This window comes from Cyprinodon variegatus, unplaced genomic scaffold (genome assembly GCF_000732505.1).
Source record: "Cyprinodon variegatus isolate N-32 unplaced genomic scaffold, C_variegatus-1.0 Scaffold319, whole genome shotgun sequence".
Taxonomy (NCBI): Eukaryota; Metazoa; Chordata; class Actinopteri; order Cyprinodontiformes; family Cyprinodontidae; genus Cyprinodon; species Cyprinodon variegatus.
Window position 1 is genome coordinate 305,738 of NW_015150772.1, and position 23,402 is coordinate 329,139.

Below are 23,402 nucleotides of genomic sequence, written 5' to 3' on the forward strand. Positions count from 1 at the left end.
ATATATATATATATATATATATATATATATATATAGCTATATACAATATACTATATACAATATATAGTATGTAGCTAGAGAGAGATGCTATGTTTGCAGCACAAGGAACCTACAAAGTTTAGTATTCATAGTTATGATTGAATAAATCTGCTGATACTTTAGCTTATTAGAAAGAATAACAATGAGTGGAGCAGGTGACCTTTCTGAGATGGTGACTTCATGACTCAACAGCGCCAATAGCAGTCCATGAGGTGTTTGCTCTTTCTATGTGTCTATGGGTCTAACCAATGCACACTGTCTCACTGACCAATCAAAGAGGTGAAGAGTTCAGGGGCGGAGCTCCCAGCTGCCATGAAGGTTGCCCCGGCAACATCTTGACTGAGCTGAAGGTTCTGTTGGAAAGAGAAGCAACAATCTTTGGGGCTAAACATCCTTAAAAAACATCCTTAAGAAACATCCTTAAGAAAATCATTAGGCCAATTGCGTCTGTGTAAGGAAGACATAACAAGGCATTGCTATGATCTAACATTCTGGACCTTTTGTTTCTATTTCAGTTTTAATTTTTTGGTGGGTTAACTATTTTTCCAATGTAATTGGTGTTGCTCTTTGCCCGATATAGTTTCAGTTAGTTATTTATCCTTAGGTCATGTTTTCCATAGCTTAGGCAGTTTTCAGTCCCTCCTCTTATCTTGTAGTTTTTTTCCCCCTCTGGTAATTCCTTATGTTTCAGTCATTAGTTTATTCCCACCTCTAATCTCATTTAAGTTCTTTCTAGTTACCTTAAGATCCCGTTGTTTCCCCTGGTTATTCTTTGCTGCCTCCTAGTGTCCTTTCCTTCTCCTTTTGCTCCTTCTAGTTGCTTCTGTCTACACCTGCTCCCTATCAACAAATCAGTCCTCCCATTGTTTCTGTCTCCCATATATACACCTCCTGTTCACTTACTCATTGCTGGATCTTTCCTTAGGTTTATTCCTCCCTAGTGTCTCCTAACTTTTTTGTTCCTCAGTTTCTTGTTGATCGGTTTTGGACTGTGTATTCTGTATTTTACTTCTTCATTAAATCCTCTCTGCCTCTTTAGCTCTCCATTTGGGTCCACAATTAACATGCACTCAACTTGACAGACATCAATGTTTCGATTATTAACAAAACATTAACAGAAATAAATACTGTCCTTAAAGCTACAGTGTGTAACTTTTAGCGACATCTAGCGGTCAGACTGCAGCAACATGAACATCTCCCCCCCACCGCTTCTCCCCTCAACAGTACGGCGAGCATTACGGGACAAAATGTCTTCCATGACGTCCGCATCACCTACCTTCTCAAGTGATGAGGTTTGTTTACATAGATTATTTTACAGATAGTATTTCATTAGTCTGTGTAGGGTATAGATTTCATGTAGACTTAAGATAATAAATATACCTGTTATTTTTTCTACATCGTTGTGACGTTTTGGCGATCTCGCAATCGCTAGTTTGTTGGCTCTGCGCTGCTGTAGCGCAAAGATGTCTGCCTCCATGGCTGCGAGACCCGCTCCTATGTAATTATAAATAACGAATTCTAAGGCAACGCAAATATTAAGGTTAAGAGGCTGAGCTCGTAGATGATGATAAATAACATAGTTATGTATAATATATTACATTTCTGACTGTATATCCCTGTAATTATTACACACTGTGGCTTTAAAACATTTTAATACGCATGAAATGCTACCTATTGCCTCTTACTTTCTGAAATAAATGAATAAAAATAAATAATAACCAAGCGATATGTACCTGTCCACAAATGAACAACCTTGTGAAACATAATTTTTATCCATTAAAAATGATCATTATTACTCTAATATGGAAAATGAAACCAATGTCAGTGTACATTTTGGTTTACAGGTTGCTCATAGAAATACTAATTCCTGAGTGTGGCAAGGGCCACAGCAGAGGGCCCAGGTGGGATTCAATCAAACAGACTCTCAGGTGAAAGTCATGAGCGCTGACCAGTCAGCCAAAGGGATATCCCATTGGCCAGGCAGCCAGGACACATGATCAGCCAGAGGCATAGTGACAGGACCACACTGTCACATGAGGAAACCATGGGTTCTTTCATAACATTTTAAATAAACTGAAAATAAACAATAGCTGTCTGGATTTCAAGCCACATAAATGAGTTTTTTTGCTTCATACCTCTGAGACTTTTTCCAGTGATGGCACAAAGTAAACATCACATACAATGGCCAGAGCATGAAACATGTAGATAGCCTGTTGAAAAAATAAGACACTGATTATTAAAAAACCATAGATCTGTTTACGGGTATGACAAAAATATCAGGCAATGAGCTGATACTCACACAGAAAACATGCAGAAGCACTGCTCCCTGTCTTTTCTGACTCAAAGTAAAGATGTCCTCTGGGAACTCGTGTACAGCTGAGAAAAGATGGACATTTTTAACAAGCGATTATAACTGACTGTCATGGAGTGGCAACTTCAGACTGTATTTATTAGCTGCTGCAGATAGCCACCAGCATCTAGTAGAGAGTAACTTCACCTGAAGATAATTTTAGAATTCAATAACTGAAAAAAAAGTAATCTAACAGTATTTTTGCTTTCTGTTTTTTTCCCGGTTCTACGTTTTTTTGGGCTGAGTTTGGTGCGAAGCTAATTCATTTCAAAGCCTGAAATACATGTTGCACCAAGTTGTGAGGTCTAACTGCGGAAAGGGTGGGTGGCTGTGAATTTGTCACAGAGACAAAAAGCACAAACAACCATGTATGCACACACGTATTATCTGCAGGCATTTTGGAGAGATAAACTAACCTGATATGCATACTTTTGGATTCTGGGAGAGAGCTGGAGTACCCAGAAAAGACCCACACGGAGAAAACATACAAAATAATGTGAGAAACGAATCTGCCGACAAATGTCTTTTTTTATAACTGCTAAAATATTCATATGAAACACTTCGTACCATTTTTTCATGATTTAGAAGTGAGTCATCATTGATCAAATCTCGACCAAAGATAAGGGTTACTAGCTTCTAAGCGAAGTAACCATGACTAAAGTGAATTTAATCCTGCAAAGAGACAACATTGTGCATTTGATGTAACGCTGCATAATTTGCAATTTAGACAGATATTCACATGATTCCTTTTGGACTCTGTTTTGGCTCAACATCCCATCATGACGGGATTTCATTTAACCCAGGAGGAAGATAACTGGAAAACCTAAAAGTAAATAAGACGTAAAAACTTCAAGCTATCAAGGAAGCATTCTGGTTGGTTGCAAGAATTTCATCATTGATCAAGTTTAAAAAAAAGCCCAACATAAAAATAGCAAAGGGCTCTTTACATCTACAGTATGTGACATGCAGGTAACATAGGGGAACAAATCCCAAAAGCACATCTAACATTACACTTCCCTAATGTGTCTATTCAACGCAAGAAAGCAAAAAAACAAAACAACAATCAATAAAATCATGCAAAAATAAAAATGATCATGTTTGGACAAAACAGACAGAGAGAGGACCCAGAAATGATATTTAGGGCCAGATCAAACTTTGAGTCCCGAAGTTTGATAAATTTTATCACTTTCTGTTGAACCACCCATATTGATTTCTCATTTGAAAGTAAAATCTTTAACCCTTATTGTTGAGCACAAGATTTCCACCTTGGAACATCCCATGGTTCTTGTGAAGCAAACCTTTCTCAAACGGAGCAAGTCTAAACCGTTGACTCCAAGTCTGTGAAACTGTGCACTTGAATCTTTTGTTTTAAAATAGTTTTCCAAAGCACCAGAAACATAGACAGTTCTGTCCACAGACCACACATCTCCTGACTGGGCAACCATTGCTTTAGTGTAGTTCATATTATAGCAGTGGTAATTACCAGAATTTATACAACAACAAATCCAGTTCCTAAACAGGAACATAAAGTTAGTCCAGTCCAATAATAGACAGGTGCAAAGTCATTTAAATACATTCCAACTTTATCCGTTATTAAAGTTCAGTTCAGTTACCATGTAAACTGGTCCAAACATTTTCTCATTAAAGGAATCCTGCCAATTGTATCAGGTCACTGACTTTGCCGCCATCCCTCCATCTGAATGAGTGGCATTAGTGAACATCTGACTCCATTGAGTTGTTTACTTTGCCCCAGTGCCGCTCACTGGACTCCCATGTGAGAACAAGGTACTGAATGAGAGACCATCTTTTCGGATCGGACTGACTGTGGTGCAGGGGTAGGAGGCAGCAGTTTGACCCGTGCAACAGCTTCATGAATAGGGTTGCATAATAGTCGATTCTGCAGAAGGCCGCTTACACTGAGCCTAGTTCTGGTGGGGGTTTCTTCCTGTTAAAAGGAGTTTTTCCTCTCCACTGTCGCTACAATAGAATAGAATAGAAAAACCTTTATTGCCTACCATACACAATGATGGCAGAAATTTGCCTTTGGCTTGTTAACACACAACAAAGTAACAATAATTTAAAATACAATTATAAAATAGTTCACAAGCATGCTTAGTGTGGGGGATTGCATTCGAGTCAATGAGTCGATGCAATCAACTAGTTTTCCTTAGACAGAAAACTTTGAATCAGTTTGACTGTATGATCTGGTTGAATTATAAAGTGCCTTGAGATGACTTGTGCTGTGATTTGGTTCTATATAAATAAACTTCATTAAATTCATGCCATTTTTGTCAGCATCCTTAGGTCTGACATCATCAAAACTTAAAACACACTGACTGTGGCTTTTACCAAATCATTTTCCATACATGATCCACCCCTGATCTACTGATCAGCAGTGTTCCTGGGACACCCCTGCCAGCAAAGGGCTGCCCATGGGAAATATGCTTCTCATCTCACTTTCTTCAATTGCCCAGCCATGAAAAAAAAATTTCTTTTCAACTTTCAAAGCATAATAAAACTACAACTAAAAATGACTCTTTAGCTAAATAGATTTTGTGCATTTACTAAATGCAACCCACCAACCCTCCAAGTCTAATTAGATATGAGAGAGAGGCATGCTGATGAGAGCCTCCAATAATCAGCAGATCATTTAGACGGGATAAGCACTAAGAACTACAACAGAGACTCACGATACATCCGACCACAGATTCAGCATCCAGTTGCCTAGCAACTGGGTCCCTCAAAGGCCTCTGTGTTTAAACATCTAGATGTGCAAAGTTGGAGGAAATGAAGAATGAACATCAATGATGGGAGCAGGCAGGCATGAATGAAACAGAATAATAGACCCAGGAGGGACACCTTCATCTTCAGATAATAGCAGCGCCTCTGCTTTATTATGATTGCAAATGATAGCCCTATTGTAAAATGCTCCTGTGTGCCAGTTTTGATAATAGAAGAAAGTAGCTATAAAGTCTCACCAGATCTTGAAATGCTGCTGTTCTGGTTTTCCACTATTTGCTCTCTTTTAGACAGATGCCTGCCATTCTGCCCAGGTTGGCTATGAGAGCCTGGAAATAAAATATATCACAAAACATCAGTTATGTTCCTTACAGATGAAACCAAGCATCTAAATCAGAATGTTAAAAATGGTTGAAGATAATCGCAGTGTAAGAGCACCTCCGGTAAAGTGAGAGGCACAGAGAGCTGCGAGCAGAGCCAGCCCGCTGATGCAGAGCCGGGGAAGGAGCAGCGTCTGCCTCGGTCTCCTCGGAGCCTTCATCCTGCCAACCGCAGCCGCTCTTCGGGTACTTAAATCATAAACATCCTCCTCTGGAGCGGATCTGCCTGTCCTGTCGCTCAGTGGTCTGGGATCTCCATCAGAATCAGCGGGGGGGACGCCAGAAAGCAGCGGCCCTTCCTCAGCATCCAGTGAGGGAGAGCAGCTGATGAATCACCATCTATTTATAAACTTCCCCTGAATCAGACCGTCTCAGCATCCATTCTGCTCCAAATGACATCCAGTTGGGGATTTTCTCCTCCTGGGCGGGGCGCAAAGCTCCATCAGCTGGGTGGGTCTCTAAATTCACTAAAATATCCACTAATTCATTCTAAAATTATTTTCCAAGTTTACTTAGAAGGGTCATTACTTGGTTTGCTCCACAGCATCTATTCATTCAGTAGTAACCATAAAATATCCCTCTAAGTAAATTAAATCCAATTAAGTTTATTTATATAGCCCCAATTCACAATGTCATCTCAGTGCACTTTACAGGGCGGAGCTAGATGGGGGGCCAGGGGTGGCCATGGCCACCCTTACCCAATCATTGCCACCCCTACAATTTATTTCCATCTAATACAGATGGTGGCAGCAGTAATACTCCCTAGTGGATAATTCAAAAATATTTTAATTTTTCATATATTAACAATTACTTGATGACAAAAACATTGTGGTATATTATTCACATCAATATGGTAACATTAAAGATGATAAATACAGAATTCATGCTATTTTCATTAATAGATTTTGTGTTTTATTGGGTAAAGAGAAAATGATTCGTCTCTGCAATTCATCTAGGAGTCTTCACTGAAATCATAGATAAATAACTATTTTAATAAAACATAAAATAATCATCATATTAAATAATTATCTTATAATACCTTTATGTAGATATTAGTACTTGTTAATGTCAGTTCTATGCAGAATGATTACTGATAAAAATAGGTAAGTAATGACAATGGAAAATATGTCCACCCAAAACTCAAACCTGAAAGAATTTTATCCACTATACCTTTTATCTAGAAAGCATGTTTAAATATATTCCTCTATTTGTTAGCAAAGGCTGTGGGAAAGTACAGTTTGGCTTTATTTAGAAATATGGATGTTTTGCTTGTTAATTTTCCTATAGATAGGTTTTGGTGCCTATCTACTTTTGGCCACCCCTTACTGTACACTGGTTATTGCCTGGCCACCCATTTTCTGGCTACACTTCTGCAGTTCACCAGATCATACAGTCAATTTGATTAAAATTTTTCTGTCTAACGAAAACCAGTTGATTGCATCGACTCATTGACTGGGACGCAATCCCTCACATCAAGCATGCTTGTAGCGACAGTGGAGATGAAAAACTCCCTCTTAACAGGAAGAAACCTCCAGCAGAACCAGGCTCAGTGTGAGCAGCCATCTGCTGAGGCCGACTGGGGTTCAAGGAGACAGAAGCAGAGATACAAAAAGCAGCTGTAAAAGTGATAGAGATAGAACTAACAGATTCAGCAGAGTGGAAGAATAGAGATAGAATGATGGAATAGGGGTCCCTATGTCCTGCTGCAGTCTAAGCCTATAGCATCATAACTATAGAGATAGCTCAGGATAACCTGAGGAACTCTAACTATAAGCTTTTTCAGTAGAAATCAATAGTAGAAATCCATATCCTGTATTTATGGGACCACTATTTACCCTGCACTTGCTGCTATTGCACTTCTGGTTAGACCTAAACTGCATTTTGTTGCCTTGTACCTGTACCTGTGTAATGATAATAAAGTTGAATCTGATCTAATCTAATCTAATCAAAAAGGAAAGTTTTAAGCCTAGCCTTAAAATTAGACAGGGTGTCTGCCTCATGGACTAAAACTGGGTGTTGGTTTCACTAGAGAGGAGCCTGATAACTAAAAGATCTTCTACCCATTCTAAGTAAATCAGAATATTAAAAAGCAAAGACAAATATTTATATTGCAGAATTAAATATTTAAAGTATTTTATTGTGTTCAGTAAACAAATAAACATTTTAATACATAACTTTCATATTCCCATGTACAGAACAACACATCAATGCAATCCTTAGTAAGTGATCCTTCAGGGTGACTAACTGCATCAATGCTGAGTTGCATGGAGATCCGCCTGTGGTTCTGCAAACCCAGACAGCGACACTCAGGTTATCAGTTCTGATGTCTCTTTGTACCTCAATATTTAGGGAATTTAAAATAATATTTTATAACCAAAATTCAAATGCAAGAACAGAATGTATATACTGATAAAAAAAACTGGCTGCATGTCATCTGAACATAAGATTTACACTATGAAGGCACATTATGCTGAGGGAATGTGTTCCTTCATTAGTGAGTGGTAAATTATAACAAAACCTGCAAACGTCTAAAGAGCGTGTTCACTTTATGAGCATAACCCTGAACATACAGCTAAAGCTATCGGTTCAGATCCAAGCATATGCATGTATTAGAATGGCCTAGTCAAAAACTGGACTAAAACCAAATGACACTATATAGTTTAATAACTATAAGCTAACTGATTAGAACCTCTTTATTCGACTTGACTTTAATCTATTCTGAGATGGAAAGATTTTAGTAGTTATATATCTAAAGCTAGTACAGATGTACGGCAAAAAGTGGCGTATCTGAAGAAAAAGGTGCTGGTTTTACTAACTCACAAGGACAGAACACATACATACACTGCACATATTTCGGATTTGTATGTCAAAGAACTGAAAACTGTGAAGGTTTCCCCTTTCAGTGTCACAAATATGTACCACATGTTGGTCTATAGTATAAAGTTTCACAGAAATAAAATGTTGTTTTATTGCATCCTGACAAAATATGAACTAATTAAAAGGGTATGAATACTTTTTAGAACACATTGTTTTCCCCTTGAACTACAAATATATCTAAAAGATGGTTTTAGGAGTAAAAAGCTAAGACAGAGAATTACTGTGTCTTAGCTAGTCTTACCATCCTAACAGGATGCTGAAATTTACCTCGGTGCCACAGACTACACATTTACATAGCACACATGGTGCAATTTCTAACAACACAGTGAGATCAAATGGGAGGTAAGGCCTTATAGCGGACGGTGACGTAAGGTGGCAACTTCATCAAACTGCTGTTTAAACAAAAGTCAGAATTTCCAACCCAGAATCCCAAAACTACAAAGGCCAAAACACAAACACTGATGATATAAAACTTTAACAGCTTCTGGACAGCGGTCCTCCACGCATCAGCAAATCTGCTACGGCTGGGGACATCAAGACAGAGACACAAACAACATGTGAGATACAAAAAACTGCTGCATACCTGGAGAAGCTATAATACTTTATATAAATAGCTGATCATCAATGTAGACTGGTAGACCTTTTAGGTTTGACATCATCTGTAAGACCTTGGTGTTCCAGCTGCCCCTCATCATCGCCCTCTCCCTGCAGACACAATAAAACACTCACTCTCTGAACTCCGTTCACATGCAGAAACAACACTACTTCAACGTGTAATTCCAACACTAACCTCCTGGTTGGTGCTGGAATTACAGAATAATTAAATCACACAGACATCTAAGGATGCATTAAGATAGTTTTCCAAACTTTTTCAAGATTAATTATATCTACTTCATGCATTTTCAGTCTTAAAAAGGTCAGGAATAAGTTATTTCGAATCAGTTCTGGTTGCATTATTATCCATAAAAGAGGAATTTTTGAAATTCACAGCATGGAGTATTCTACATTTTGCTCAAGTGCAGAGATCACAGAAGCAGGGTCCTCAGAGTCGTTGATGCAGGGTTTCATCTCAGCAGATGAGAAGAGCAGCTTGATTTCCTCTGCGATTGACAGGTGAGGACTGGGCTGTCCCTCCTCCTCGGTCATCACCTCAGCCACAGTGGTACTGAAAATAAAACAGCAGGACACTGCAAAAGGAGTCCTTGCTCTACAATAACGATAAAAATATTAAAGATTTGTATTTCAGGGTTACAATGTAGCATCAGCTTGTCTGTCCTCCAACTGGTTGCTCAGCTCCTGCTTTGCCAGCCTGAGCTCCTGCAGCACAGAAACACAAACAACTTCAGCACCAGAGAAATAAGGACTGTGAAGAATGAATTTTGTTAAACTTCCCTTTAAAAATTCTGTAACTGTAGGTGATTTTGGAGTCTTATCATAGTATATTACTGTATCTTCATATTGTAAGAAAAAGGAATTTCCATGAACTGGGGAATATTTTTTACAGTTGATGGATAGGCCATATAAAGCAAACTGTTAGAACTGTTAAGAAGAATATAAAGTGTAAACACTATTGCCTTAATGATGTTGGAATATTCCTCCACAGTTTCCTCAAGGTGCTTTAAGTGCTGGTGTTTCTATTAAGGTAAAACACAGTTAGCAATAAATATTAATATGATGAATCAGAGAGAACTGCAAATATATTGGTATTAATATTCCTATTATTCACTGGTTGGATCCTCTGCTCCTACCTGATTAATCAGCTCATCCCTATGCTGTAGCTCTAACTGAAGTTCCTCCACTCCAATCTAAAAACAATCCATATGATATAAAGAGTTAACATCAATTCCTAAGTTTTTCTAGTGCAGAGAAATTCATGAGTTATAGTCCAACATTCATAGAAATAAAAAGGATTTTATATGACAGTCCAGAACAAAATTGTGCATCATGATAAAGTCAAAGAAGTTATCTGAAATGTTTAAATATTTGCATCCATTTAACTGGCCTAAACCAATAATTTTATTCATTGCTTCTCATTGCAAATAGAGCTACAGGTTTTGGGGTTCATCTACATCTGCAGATTAAACATTAAAAAAAAAATAACTCAAGCTCAGTCAGATTGGATGGAGAGTGCCTGTAGATACAGATATTTAGATTTTACAACAAATTTTCAAATGTAGATACTGTCATTCTAGATATAAATAATCTTTAGTCTATAACACTAACGACTTTAATGCTAAAACCTTGGTATTTATTTGTCTTTATCATTTAAGATAATATCTATGTTTTATTATTGTACATTCTTTTTATTAGTGAAATTATTTAGCTTAATATATATTCATAAAAATCTGAAGCTACAGTAGTTTAGAAATCTTTGGGTGGATATTTACTCCTTGCTGGCCACATTATTTTTGTTATTAATCAAAAATGGCCCCAGGACTCCATCACAGCCTCCACCAAAGGGGAGTTTATGTTTTTTTATTTTTATTTTTTGCAATAAGGAAATGTAAGCTACATGGAAAACTAGATTTTTCATATCTCCATTTTTAAACAAGTCATATGTCTTTTTTTTTTTTTGTTAAACTTCCTAATATTTGTTATTTTGTGTTGATCTTTCATGTGAAATCCAACTAAACTATGATGAAATCAGTGGCTATGAAGGATAAAAAGGATTTTAAAAAATTTATTTCAGAAGCACTATGGCTTAAAATTAGGATATTCCAACATCTATAACATACCGATTACACAATTAAAAAAGAAAAAAAAATACTTGTTTAGAATTTGATTCAGAAAACTTTGAAAAAATGAAGAGACTCATGGATAGAGAGATTTAGATACTACTAATTTTCTGAAAGCAGAAGTTTACCTCCAGGTTTTCAAACTCATTCCTGAGTTTTCTCAAACTGTTCCTGTCCTGGTCTCTCTGTTGTTTAACATTCTTTAGCTGAAAGGGTGAGCACATCTTGAAATTTAGAGCATATTATTGCAGAACTTTAAATGATTAAATAGTTGTAGAACTAGGTTGACCTAATGGTCAAAATGGCACGTTTACCTCAACAGTTAGCTCCTTATTTTCTTCCTGCCACTTTAAGGTTTCCATCTCCTGAAACAACAACTGAACATATTACTACAGATCGCTAAGAAAAGTAATCTATATCCAGAATAACGCAAAGGAAAACAAGGAAATATTTCTGTTGCTAGCTCACCAAATCCTGAATCCTTTTCTCACTGATTTGTTTTTCACAGAGGCCATCACCCAACAGAGGCCCACAAGGCTCAGATTCAACCTGTTGCAGCTCAGTAAGGATCCTCTCTATGCTGCAAACATACAACAACAGAGAAAAACATGATTTTTTTCACCGCAGTGACTATAGATATTATTGGAAATTCAAAGAAGATAGCAGGATCACACTTTATGTGGCCGGATGTACCCACTCGTTCAATTGTTTCCTGAGGTTGGCGTTCTCCAAGCGGAGCACTGCGTTGTCATCGTCTGCAGCATCCAGCCAATGCCTCATCTCAGCATTCAGTTCTCTCAGGTGACTCTGGCTGTGATCCAGCTCAGCTATTTTCTCCAGCATATCCTTTTGGGATCTTCCCAACAACATGAGATGTTGATCAGCAGCTAAACACGTGTGAGTGTGTGTAGAGGGTTTTGTATGATAAGGATTACTCACATGTTTTCCCCAGTAGAATCCATCTGGCTGGCTCAATTCTCCCCTCTGCTGCAAAAAACACATCTTTAAAACATATACAGGTTGAGGGTACAGCTGCAACTAACAATTATTTTATTAATCGATTAATCTGTTGATTATTTTTTCAATTAACCAATTAATAATTGTATAAGCAAAAGGTTCCATGAATAATTTTTTTTTGCAGAATTGAACCACTTGAAACTAAAACTTTTCCACCTGTGGAGTCCTGGATAGAGCATATTGAGAGACTGAAAAAGTTGTTAATAATCTTAAATGCAAAATATTTATAGATTTACAATTTTGGTATAGTTACTGCTCTGAGTGAGTTACTCTGTCAGCTAGAGGCATGTTTTAGAGTCTATATTCACTAGTTAAAGATTACACTGTGCGATATGTTCAATGGTTGTACTCAGCTACAGCTCAAAGTGCACGATGACACTGTAGGGTTTTAAAATTCCCAGATCACAATGCAAGTTTGTACACTTTACGGCCCGACGTGCTGATGCAATATACCACTGCACATCCAAAAACCACACATCGGACTCAGCGCCGAGAGATGGCTCTAGTCTGACTCGTCAATCTGGAAGAATATGAACTCCAAAAACAAGATATAATAAGATATGATGAGGCTGAAACTTGATTTATGGAATCACTCACACGCCTTTTTCAAAGTGGTGAAAGTAGGGACATTTGCAACAGGTTTTACTCTTCTATCAGTTTCTCATGGGTTATTTTAGTTAGATTGACAATATCTGTAGAAATGAAACCTGTTATACCTGTCCCCTACACACCCATAAAGTTGCAAGATGTAAAAGCTTAATATAAAGCAGGTAACATAAGGTTAACAAGAGTTTGTCAAATGTTGCAACTGTCCCCATTCCCCATGTTTGAGTGTACAGCTTTACAAAATGAGCCATAAAGCTAGAGACATGCAGATGATGTTTGTGTTTCCATAGCAACAACTAATTTCTTTTTTCCAGAGGTGTCAAGTAACGAAGTACAGATACTTTGTTACTGTACTAAACTAAACTTTTTAGGTATCTATACTTTACTCTATTACTTTTTTTTCACTTCTGACTTCTACTCATTACATTGTCACATAAGTATCTGTACTTTCTATTCCTTACATTTTTAAAACAAACGTTACTCGTTACTCTTGGCTTCGGTGTCATGTTTATAAATATTTATTTCACGTCATGTGCGCCATCCAATGCAGATCCCTGGACCCTGGCGCCATCCGCATCTAGTGAAAACTAGTGTGATTGGATGACTCATATAAGGCAAACACTCATTGGTTAGCTAAAGGAAATCATCAGAAGCAAGCAGGTGTTCTTATAACTGCTAACGTGAATTGTCTACACATGCTACAATGTCAGATTCAGAAAAAGATGTTGAAATGTCTGGAAAGGTTTGACACAGGTGAGAGCGAATCGGGAGACGGAGACCAACAAGACATCCCTCATCCTTGGCCCTATTTTTCAAAAATAGCCTAAAAATTTAGCTCTTAGTCCACATGGTGGAATCTGGCTGTTTTTTTTTTTTGTTTTTTTTTTTTAAGGTTACTTTATACTTTTATACTTTAAGTAGTTTTTGGAGCACATACTTTTTCACTTTTACTTGAATAAAGAGGTAAAGTTGATACTTCGACTTTTACCAGAGTGTTTTTATACTGCAGTATCTATACTTCTACTTAAGTAACAAATGTGTGTACTTTAGACACCATTGTTTTTTTCAGTGGAGGAAAGAGGGCGTCCTTTTCTCATTTATACCCTCAACCTTAAATCAAAGAACCCTTAACAGCTGCAAGTGTGACTTTACTGGAAGTGACACTTCATAGTGAAGCGGTAGAGCTTAGCTTAGTTTGTGATTAGGCAAAAAAAAAAAAAAAAAAATTAATAACCTTATATCACACAATATACCATGTAAAAAGCATTTGTCTTTGAGCGATTAAAATAAAATAAGGAGTGCCTTTATTACCGTTCAAAAATCATCAACTGACATTGGGTAACCCTTAAGAAATAATCTCTACATCCCACTTTATTTTAAAACTGTTATTAGCATAGACTTTAGCCACCAGATAAAATATCAGCTAATGTTCTATGCTAATAGAAGCGGCTAAGCTAACTAGCTTTGTTGAAATAGTCAAAGCATCTACTAAAATATAAACTTCTGCCTAGTATCATTAAATCATTTTTCTTTTTTAACTTTGTGGTACAATTGAAAGAAGGAAACCAGGTTATTTTTTTTATCCTTTTATTCAGAACAAGTCAGTCATTAAAAGTTACCATCAGTTGAAACTAAAATAGTTCAGTTAGCTTCAGTTAACAGCCATAGCAGACTTTGTAGTTGATTGTAAATTCGTATTTGTAAGTGACTTCACTAATTTCACTAATTAAATTTTTAGTCATCAAACAAACAAACTAACAAAAATAAAATAAAGAACTTACCAAAAAAACCCCCCCAAGCAGCGGCTGTTGGAGCTCCTCTAATGGCGGTGGCGGTGAAAAGTTAATTATTACATTATTACATATTACTACAATATTATTATTATTTATACATTGACATTTAAAGTTATCTATAAGGTAGTGTGTTTTTTCACTCCTGAAATAGTACATTTTTTTTTATTATTATTAATTACTTGTATATACTTAATTATAATAAAATATAATAAAAAAAGTAATGACAGTTGATGATTTTTGAATGGTATTTAAGGCAGACTGTTTTTTATTTTCCATCGCTCTAAAACAAATACTTTTTACATGCTATATTGTGTGGTATAAGAGGTTATCTTATTAAAATGAATTGTTCATTGTTTGAGAATGTGCAGGAGTACAGGCATTCTTTTTTTGGTCTAATCCCAGACCGCCAGAGGCGTAGCCAGAAAATTTTTATAAGGGGGGCCAGGCATTAACCAATGTACACTGAGGGGTGGCCGAAAGCCGATAGGCACCAGAACCTCACGGTCAAGCCAAAGATAAGACTAACTTTACTTTCCTACAGCCTTTGCTAACAAATAGATATATTTAAAATGTTATAGCATAAAATTGATATAAACAAAATTGATATATACAAGTACAAGAGCTTGAATTCTGTACTTATCTTCTTTAATGTTATTATATTGATGTGTATAATTAACCACAGTGTTTTTGTTGTCAAGAAATTATGAATACATGAAAAAATTGTAAATAATATGTGAAAAATTAAAATTAATATTCCACTTGAGAGTATTACTGCTGCCACCATCTGTATTAGAGGGAAAAAATGGTAGGGGTGGCCAATGATTGGCTAAGGGTGGCCATGGCCACCCCTGGCCCCCCATCTAGCTCCGCCCCTGCAGACCGCCCCCTTGGCATTACCCCTTCACAATGGAGTGTCACTCCCAGTAAAGTCACACTTGCAGCTGTTAAGGGTTCTTTGAAGGTGGAGGGTATAAATGAGGATGGAACGCCCTCTTGCCTCCACTGAAAAAATGAAATTAGTTGTTGCTATGGCAACACAGAGATCATGCGCATGTCTGTGGCTTTATGGTGCAGTTTGCAAAGCTGTCCACTCATATATGGGGAATGGTGACAGTTGCAATTTTTTACATACTCCTGTCAACTTTATTTCACTTGTTTATGTTAGGCTTTTACATCTTGCAACTGTATGGGTTTTATTATAATAAAAAAATATGACTGGATTTTCACCTGGAAAATTAATTTCCTGTATATTTTGTTTTTCATCGATGTGTTAAAAGTGTTATACATAGCTTTGTTCATTAAGTTCATTGAAAAAACTCAGGGAACTCTGCTTCTTTCTAACCCTGATGATTCAATTTACCTTTGTTGAGATTTGGTAACAGAAGTTTTGGTGTCTTCTAGCTGTAGACGTTCATGCTGCTTGTTTACTGACATAAAGATTGAGCTGTTAAAAGAAAATTGGCTCGATTTCTGATAAAGGAGCTGAGACGGAGTGCTACTAGTCTGGAAGACCTCGTCCCTCTATTTTTGTCAGTCAGATTAACCATAAAAACGGACAGAATATTTATGCAACTCTTTATCCCATAGTGCAGCAGTATACGTAACAATAATGGTGCATATACTGCTATGCAAAATGACTGTTTTATCTATCATGGAGGAAAAAAAAGAAGAACTTTTAGGGGGGATTTAACTGAAGATATAAGTGAAGTACTATCAATAAACTTTAAGATTGCAGAGTTTAATACAAAGCTAGCATCTGAAGTTCTCCAATACCGCATTACTGGTGGTATCAGTGGAATTATATTTTTCTAGAGACTTTGAAGGACCCACCGTTTATGTAATAGAATATAATCTATGTTGGGAAATGCATTCTTTTCTATTAAGCAGATGAAATTATGCTGATTGGTTTCTAGTTGGATATATCTAGGCTGGAACTTGCCTTAAAAAAGGAGTTATCATGGCAGTTTTACAATCACAGGGGAATATTCCTGCACTAACATTTGGATCAGAAACTGACCTTTAGAGAAAAATCTTTGCCTTGAGGATTCTTTGTGAAAATTAAGGATAAATTTAAGGCAAACTAATAATATAAAAAATATATATATTTTTTTTTTAAGTAGGAACTAACCTAAAATGACCAAGTTGCTTCTCAAATGACCAAAGTTTAAATAACTGTTACTCTTTTGTTAAAAGTTACAAATAGTCCGTAGATAAAACAGGCGGATCGCTGATTTCTGTAGTTTTTAATCAAACATTGGATTCTGAAAAAGAAAACAAAAACTGTTCCGACCAACATTTTTGAAGTAAATATTACAAAACAGGAGTTGCAATACAAAACAATTAAAAAGGCAAAATACCTCAATTCAAATAGTTCAATAATGCACATTCAAACAGCAAAACCCGACAGAGAAAATAGCAGAAAATTACAAAAACCTAACAGATTGAAAATCCAACAACCATTAAAAGAACCGATCAAAACAAAGGCTTTTAATTTATTGATCCACTTTAAGGCAAGGAGAAGTTGATAAACTAAGTATAGAGATAATAAAATTAAAGCTGGCATTGAGTGCAGTAAGACATGTTAGCGCCTTAAAGGCAAAAAGATGACATGCTGACACTGAACACTTTAAAAATGGTGTTTATCAGCCTCAAGAACACCTGGAGAAAATGAAACAAAAAAAGACACTGATTGACATGAATATTGAGATAAGAACTGTCATCCTGCAAGGAACGATGGGATGAAGGTGGGTTTGCTGTTGCAGTAGGTGACAGAATGGCGAGTGTGTTACAAAATATGAAAAATACTCATTTGTTTATATATCATAGATAAAATCATTTTAAATACTGCATTCGTCAGACAACTTAACATCACATGGAACTGTAAACTGAAACATGAGGCTCACAACAGGTTTATAAATAAATGGGAAAACCAGAGGCACCGGAGCTCAAGGTTGATTTCTGATCGGACAGTTAGGCCAATTCAGACTTCTCTGTTAGAACTTTAATTACAAATATTTTTATAGCATTCATATAGCGACCGCCTATACATTTTTCATACCAAGCATCATAGCAGAGATGACATCTAACCACGGGATGCAGAGAAACTCTTGTAAAGCCGTTTTTTAACCATCGTTCTTTCCTTGCTGCTTCTAGCACAGTAGGTTTCTCATATGAACAATTTATAAAATTTTTCCTGATATCTTGTCTACATGTGACAGGCAGTCAAAAAAACAGCATTAGTTCTAACAAAGGACAAAAGGATTACAGATCATATATAAGCGATTCGCACAATTAACATTAATATTTGTACACATCCTTCTCTGTGCATATTTCACAGAGAACATAAATGTTAACTAGGATTTCAAAAGGCAGCTGAAGGCTCTACATCCAGCATATCCTGTGACAATCAGAAGCCTTCATGCTTTAGGGTGAAGCTCTCTCTCATAGCCCAATTAAACCACAGCTTTTAGCATATCAAGGCAACTTAGTTCCTTCTAAACATTTTCTTACATGTCAGTGTTTCCCTCTGCTTTAAATACCTTAATGATACTGAATAAGCCTCTGGTCCTTCAGCACTTAGTGATAGCCTCTACACTGAAGATTGGTGTAGTTAGTACAGCCTGGTGTTAACAGATCAAAAAAAAATGAGAGTTTGTCAGGACTGATCATTCCAAAATGATTCAGATCACCATCCGGTTTCTATGTGCAACCCCTAGTAAAAACATTTCAGTTTATCTGGACAGAACGGGGCAAATAAGCTCAGTTTTAATCCTGAAAAGTGCAAAAATAATAATCTGAGCAAGATTATTTTTTTCCAGAGTGCTTCAGGGTGCTTTTTTTTATAGGAAAAAATCCCCTCTAATTATAACTACAACACCCCATTTTTCTAAAAGGCTGCAAACAAAGATTTCATATTCTACATTTACTGTTAAGACATTACCGATCGTCCTCGCTGCAATGCTAATCACAACATTTGCTCAGTGGCGTAAAAGAACTGTCATTTTTTATGAGGCGAGCCTCAACCAGTGCACAGATTATCTTCTTGTCAACCCGATTCTCCTTCTCAGCTAAAAGGCGGACAATGAACTTCAAACCACAAAACCCCAGAAGCATCCCCCCATCCAAAGCTAGCTCCTCTTAAAATAAGCAAACGCTCTTGCTGCTGCTTTTGTCAGCGTTAACCATCAACAATAAACCAAAGACTCCGAGTCTTTTCAGACCTCTGCATGCTACTGGGAGGGTTCCAGGGATCCTGTGACCTGGAAGGTAATCCCGTCTCCAGGGAGCGGTGATGGGATGAGCGGGGAGAGCCAGCAGATGTACCAGCGAAGGCCCAACATGTGCCTCAGGTTGCCGAGGAGACCCAGGTTGTACGGGCGGCGAGACGAGTACCACTCCCTGGTGGTCTGACCTCGAAACAGCAGGAATAGGTGGAAGAAGAAGAAGGCAGAGACAAGCAGGAAACCAACCACACACGTGTCAGCGATGAAGGCAAAGGCGAAGGCCCGCGCCGAGACCTGGCCTAAGAAAAAAACTCATATTAATATAATTTGTATTTGAATTATTTGTACAGAAAAATAAGTTTAAACTCATTGGAAGAAAATCTAACTGAAACTTTAAAATAACCTGAAACCAGCATGATCCAGGGTACGAGCAGCAGCAGGATGCTGTGCAGAGTCACGCCCTCCTTCAGGATGACTATGAAGACCTCCGCATTCATCACCATGGCGTAGAGGAGCCCCGACCACATGAAGAGCAAGCAGCTGAGGAAGTAGCGGTAGTTGCGGAAGCCGACGCACTGGCCGAAGAAGACACAGTGGTGATCCCGCCGCAGGACGCAGACCTTGCAGTCGTAGCAGTGGGAGCAGCGTGGAGGGGTGTGTGTCTCACAGGTGTAACAATACCTGTGTACAAAAAGTCACAAAACATTCTCTGATCCTGAAGATGTCACTGCTATTTGTTAGAATAAGTGGGGAAAGAGAGTTTCCGCTTATTTTAGGAATATAAACCTGTTGTTTTTCATTAAATTTTATCCATTACCATAAATATTAGAAAAATATTCTATTTACCAAATCTAATCCAAAGAATGTACCAAGACTTGAAAACATATATCATCAATGAATCCTTAAGTTTAACTAGTCTGGAGCAGAAATTTTAGTATCCAAATGCCAAAGTCTGCAGTGATACCCTGAAAGAACCATAAATGTAACATTTTAAAATAGTTTTTAAAAAAAAAATTGAAAATCAAGTATCATTTACATTCACTTTGTGATATGTGGGACTCCATATTTGGTATATGAGATAAAAAAATCCCAAAGGAAATCATAAATGTGGGGGAGTAACCTGACAAAATCTGGAAAGGGTTCCAATACTTTTGAAAAGGACTTTAACGCAGCTTAAAATGGCTACATTTCTACATCTGAAAAATAAGAAGCTAAGTTAAATGTAAAGAAACAGTATTTTACCAAACAAACTGATATTGATTATAACCTTTAACATTAACAGAACATTCAATAAAGTATATGGACACAAAGAACATTAGCTTCATTCATTTAGTACTGTTTTACTTTAAATTATTCCAAGTGGTAGAGGAACTTTTGTGATAAAATCCTTCAAAATAAAACAAAGTCCTGATATATATTCAGCCATTTGTTTTCTCCTAAGAAAAAATGTTTGGGAAAAAATATATATGTTCCCTTTTAGAAGAGGAAGTTACAGTCTTAACATGTTTTGACAACAAGATGGAAAGTCCATACTTTCTTAGTAACTAAACTAGATTTATTGCATAAACGATGATTACTTTTTCTTTTCCTTTATTAGCAGATTATAAACAACCTCAGGGTACATACCGCCACCTACTGTACAAGGCTGTAACTTTTTAATCTCTACAATCTAAATTCTTTTTTTCTGTTTAGTAAAAACATAAATAATACTTTTCTAAGTATAAATTAGGGCTGCAACTAATTATTTTGCAAATAGATTAATCTGTGGATTATTTTTTCGATTAACCAAAAAATAGCCAAAGGTTCATAAAATAATATTTTTTTACTAAATTAAACCACATGAAACAAAAATTTTTCCACTTGAGGATTTCTGGATAGAGTATACTGACAGATGAAAACAATGTTTTTTTTTTTTAATCTTAAATGCAAAATGTTTATATAATTTTGATATAATTACTGCTCTAAGTGGGTTGCTCTTTCAACTAAAGCCACATTTTAGAGTCTCTATACTCCTGTTAACTATTAATTGATTATTAAATTAGATAAGCGATTATTTCCATAATTGATTAATCATTAAATGTTTCAGCCCTACTATAAATATCTTTGTTCAATCCTGAACCTAAAATTCCTTCCAACTCTATTCCCACCCTGCATTCTGCATATTTTCCTTTAACTCTCTTCTCTCATCTAAATATATAAAACATTTAATAAATATATGTTCTACATTTTCTTTTTCTGCGCAAACAACATACTCTTTGGTTTTTACCCCTATTCTAAAAACTGTCATTTAGTAAAGCATGGCCTACCCGTAGTCTTATCGTTACTTGTGTTCTATTTTAACCTCCTAACTATTTTCAAAAATATAAGAAATGGCCTCTAGAGCCTAAAATCTGTTATCTGTTTTCTATTTTAAAGAATGCATATTTGAAAACTGTTGTATATATATAAATCTCTAAATAAGTAAGTATAATATTAGCCAATTTCACCCCAATTTCATTTAGTTGCATTATTTCTTCTTCTCAATTAGAATTGTATATATTTTAATTTAATGTATTGTCAAGAAGGAATTAAACTAACTGAATAACTGAGAGAAAATATTTGATTATCCAAATGATATTATTTAGCCCATTGATGTCCTTTCTACACAAACAAATGAGTTTGAAATTTAGAGTTATGCCAGCAATTCGGTGATACTGTTGAAGTTGTATTTTCTTCTTTAATTCCTTTTAATTAAATCCTTCTCCTTTTTTGACAGAGACTCACAATTCTCCATTAACAATGAATTTATGGGTGTAATCCTAATTGCTCCTGAACACATCCTTAGTGACATATACTGCAAAATGTCCATTATTTGTAATGTTGGATGCTATTTGCACCCAGCTGCCTTTGCTTTCATTACATATATTTATTTTTTTACGTGTTGATTCTAAGTGTTTCATATGATTATTGCTCAAACTGATTTAGCAATATATGTAGTTCCAATTCTTCATTTAATTACAGATAGATTTCCAAGAATGAAGTCAACCAGTCCTCACCTCCAGCCCTGTCCCAGTCCATCTCCTCCTAGGAACACCCCCTTGATGCTGGGACTGGTTTTCAGGAAGAGAAAGGCGTTCCAGCAGATGTTCCCCAGCATGAAATACTGGCCCAGCAGGTGCAGCGCCTTCCACCAGCTGGACCACACGCTATCCTTTTGCTCCGCCTCCAGTGGAGCCCCCACCAGCACCAGGTAGCTCACCTCCCCGGTGATCGAGAACACCAGGAAGGTGTTAAGGAACACGGGGATGTGTTCGCAGAACTTCCCCACCTTGCAGAACAACTTGCTTCCCAAACCTGTCATGTTTTAGAGCCAACTGAAACCGCGTATGGGTCAGTGTAGAAGAAGGAGCGATTTAACAGACGCACAGAATGGTTGGTTAGCTAGTGGCTAATTAAATAATGCTGTTAGCGTTTCTTCACAACTATCAATCAATACAATTAAGTCACTAACCTCCCGCATGGCTAATTATAGCCGAGAAAATTAAATAACACTAGTATTTCCTGACAATATAGACATATCTTACTGTATAAACAAGGAACTGCAAGTAACTACTCCCATTCGATGGTAGTTGTGACATTAAAATATAACCGGAGGGAAACAAAACAGCAAAGTTCCGGCTATTGGCCAAGAAGCATCAACTCCAACTTTTATACACATACATAAATATATATACACAAATATATATATATTCAAGTTTCATTCAATATATTCTAACTCTTGTCAGTATATATAATAATAATTTCCTAAACGGCATGCCATATTAATATATATATATATATATATATATATATATATATATATATATATATATATATATATATATATATATATTTTACAGCTTACAACAGTGAAATGAACATTATGATTTAAAGTGTAGCAGTGATCATCAACATGTAAACAGTATAAGAAAAAAGGAAAACCACTTAAAAAAAAAGGTACAAAAGAGCATTCATATGGAAAGTTTTGTTGCAGTGCAACATGAATATGGTGCAAAATGTAGTATAACATTGAATTGTGTCCCATTTAAAAGGATTGTTGTGAGTGTGATGCAGAGTCCAGTTTAGAGTTTAACAGTTCAACAGTCTGATGGCAGTGGGGAAAAAGCTATTGCAGACCTGCAGTGAGTACTGCTAAGCCTGTTTCCAGAGGGCAGCAGCGAGAACTGTCCATGGTGGGGGTGTGAGGGGTCACTGATGATATATATGTATATATATATATATCTATATCTATATCTATATATATAGTATAGTATAGTATAGTATATATATATATATATATATAGTGCCGCAGACAGGAGGCCGGCTTGTTTTGTTTTTATGTTTTTTATGTTTTGTTTTTATGAACGAAATTGCGGAAAACAACTCGTGAAGTTTGACCCACTAGAAGGGCGAGGTGCGCGAGACCGCTGAGACCCTTTTTCCACCTGGATCTCCGCTCTTTTTGGCCCTCATGTCCCTCCGTCGTCGGACTAAACTATATATACAGTGGGGCAAAAAAGTGGGGCAAAAAAGTATCTAGTCAGCCACCAATAGTGCAAGTTCTCCCACTTAAAAAGATGAGAGAGGCCAGTAATTTTCATCATAGATATACCTCAACTATGAGA

General features: G+C 36.6%; 2 protein-coding genes and 1 long non-coding RNA gene across 3 annotated transcripts in view; all 3 read right to left on the bottom strand.

Annotated features, from left to right (window-relative positions):
• LOC107090979 (sodium/potassium/calcium exchanger 3-like) overlaps positions 1–5,900 on the bottom strand; it is a 16,243-nt gene extending 10,343 nt beyond the window's left edge. Inside the window, exons 1-5 of the mRNA XM_015384649.1 lie at positions 5,567–5,900; positions 5,368–5,457; positions 2,339–2,415; positions 2,175–2,249; positions 308–392 (exon numbers count right to left, since the gene is read on the bottom strand). Coding sequence (XP_015240135.1) covers positions 308–392; positions 2,175–2,249; positions 2,339–2,415; positions 5,368–5,457; positions 5,567–5,669 — 430 coding nt within the window. The 5' untranslated portion in view covers positions 5,670–5,900. The remainder of the gene's footprint in view (positions 1–307; positions 393–2,174; positions 2,250–2,338; positions 2,416–5,367; positions 5,458–5,566) is intronic.
• A 4,017-nt stretch (positions 5,901–9,917) lies between these two features.
• Positions 9,918–11,480, bottom strand: LOC107090987. The gene is made up of 4 exons (XR_001481512.1): positions 11,435–11,480; positions 11,249–11,326; positions 10,134–10,190; positions 9,918–10,019 (listed from the first exon to the last, which is right to left on the bottom strand). It is a non-coding gene; the product is annotated as an uncharacterized LOC107090987 (long non-coding RNA).
• Positions 11,481–17,744: 6,264 nt separating this feature from the next.
• On the bottom strand, positions 17,745–22,099 carry zdhhc24 (zinc finger, DHHC-type containing 24). The gene is made up of 3 exons (XM_015384639.1): positions 21,795–22,099; positions 19,163–19,440; positions 17,745–19,058 (listed from the first exon to the last, which is right to left on the bottom strand). Exons 1-3 carry the CDS (start codon positions 22,097–22,099, stop codon positions 18,766–18,768), a joined length of 876 nt encoding a protein of 291 aa, XP_015240125.1. The 3' UTR covers positions 17,745–18,765.
• Between the last annotated feature and the right edge of the window lie 1,303 nt (positions 22,100–23,402).

Coding starts and splice junctions, on each gene's coding strand:
- zdhhc24 (XM_015384639.1), bottom strand. CDS start 22,099: ATGACAGGTTTGGGAAGCAAGTTGTTCTGCAAGGTGGGGAAGTTCTGC. Junction 19,441..21,794: donor GGACTGGGACAGGGCTGGAG/GTGAGGACTGGT, acceptor TTTTGTACACAG/GTATTGTTACACCTGTGAGA. Junction 19,059..19,162: donor CTGGATCATGCTGGTTTCAG/GTTATTTTAAAG, acceptor TTTTTTTCTTAG/GCCAGGTCTCGGCGCGGGCC.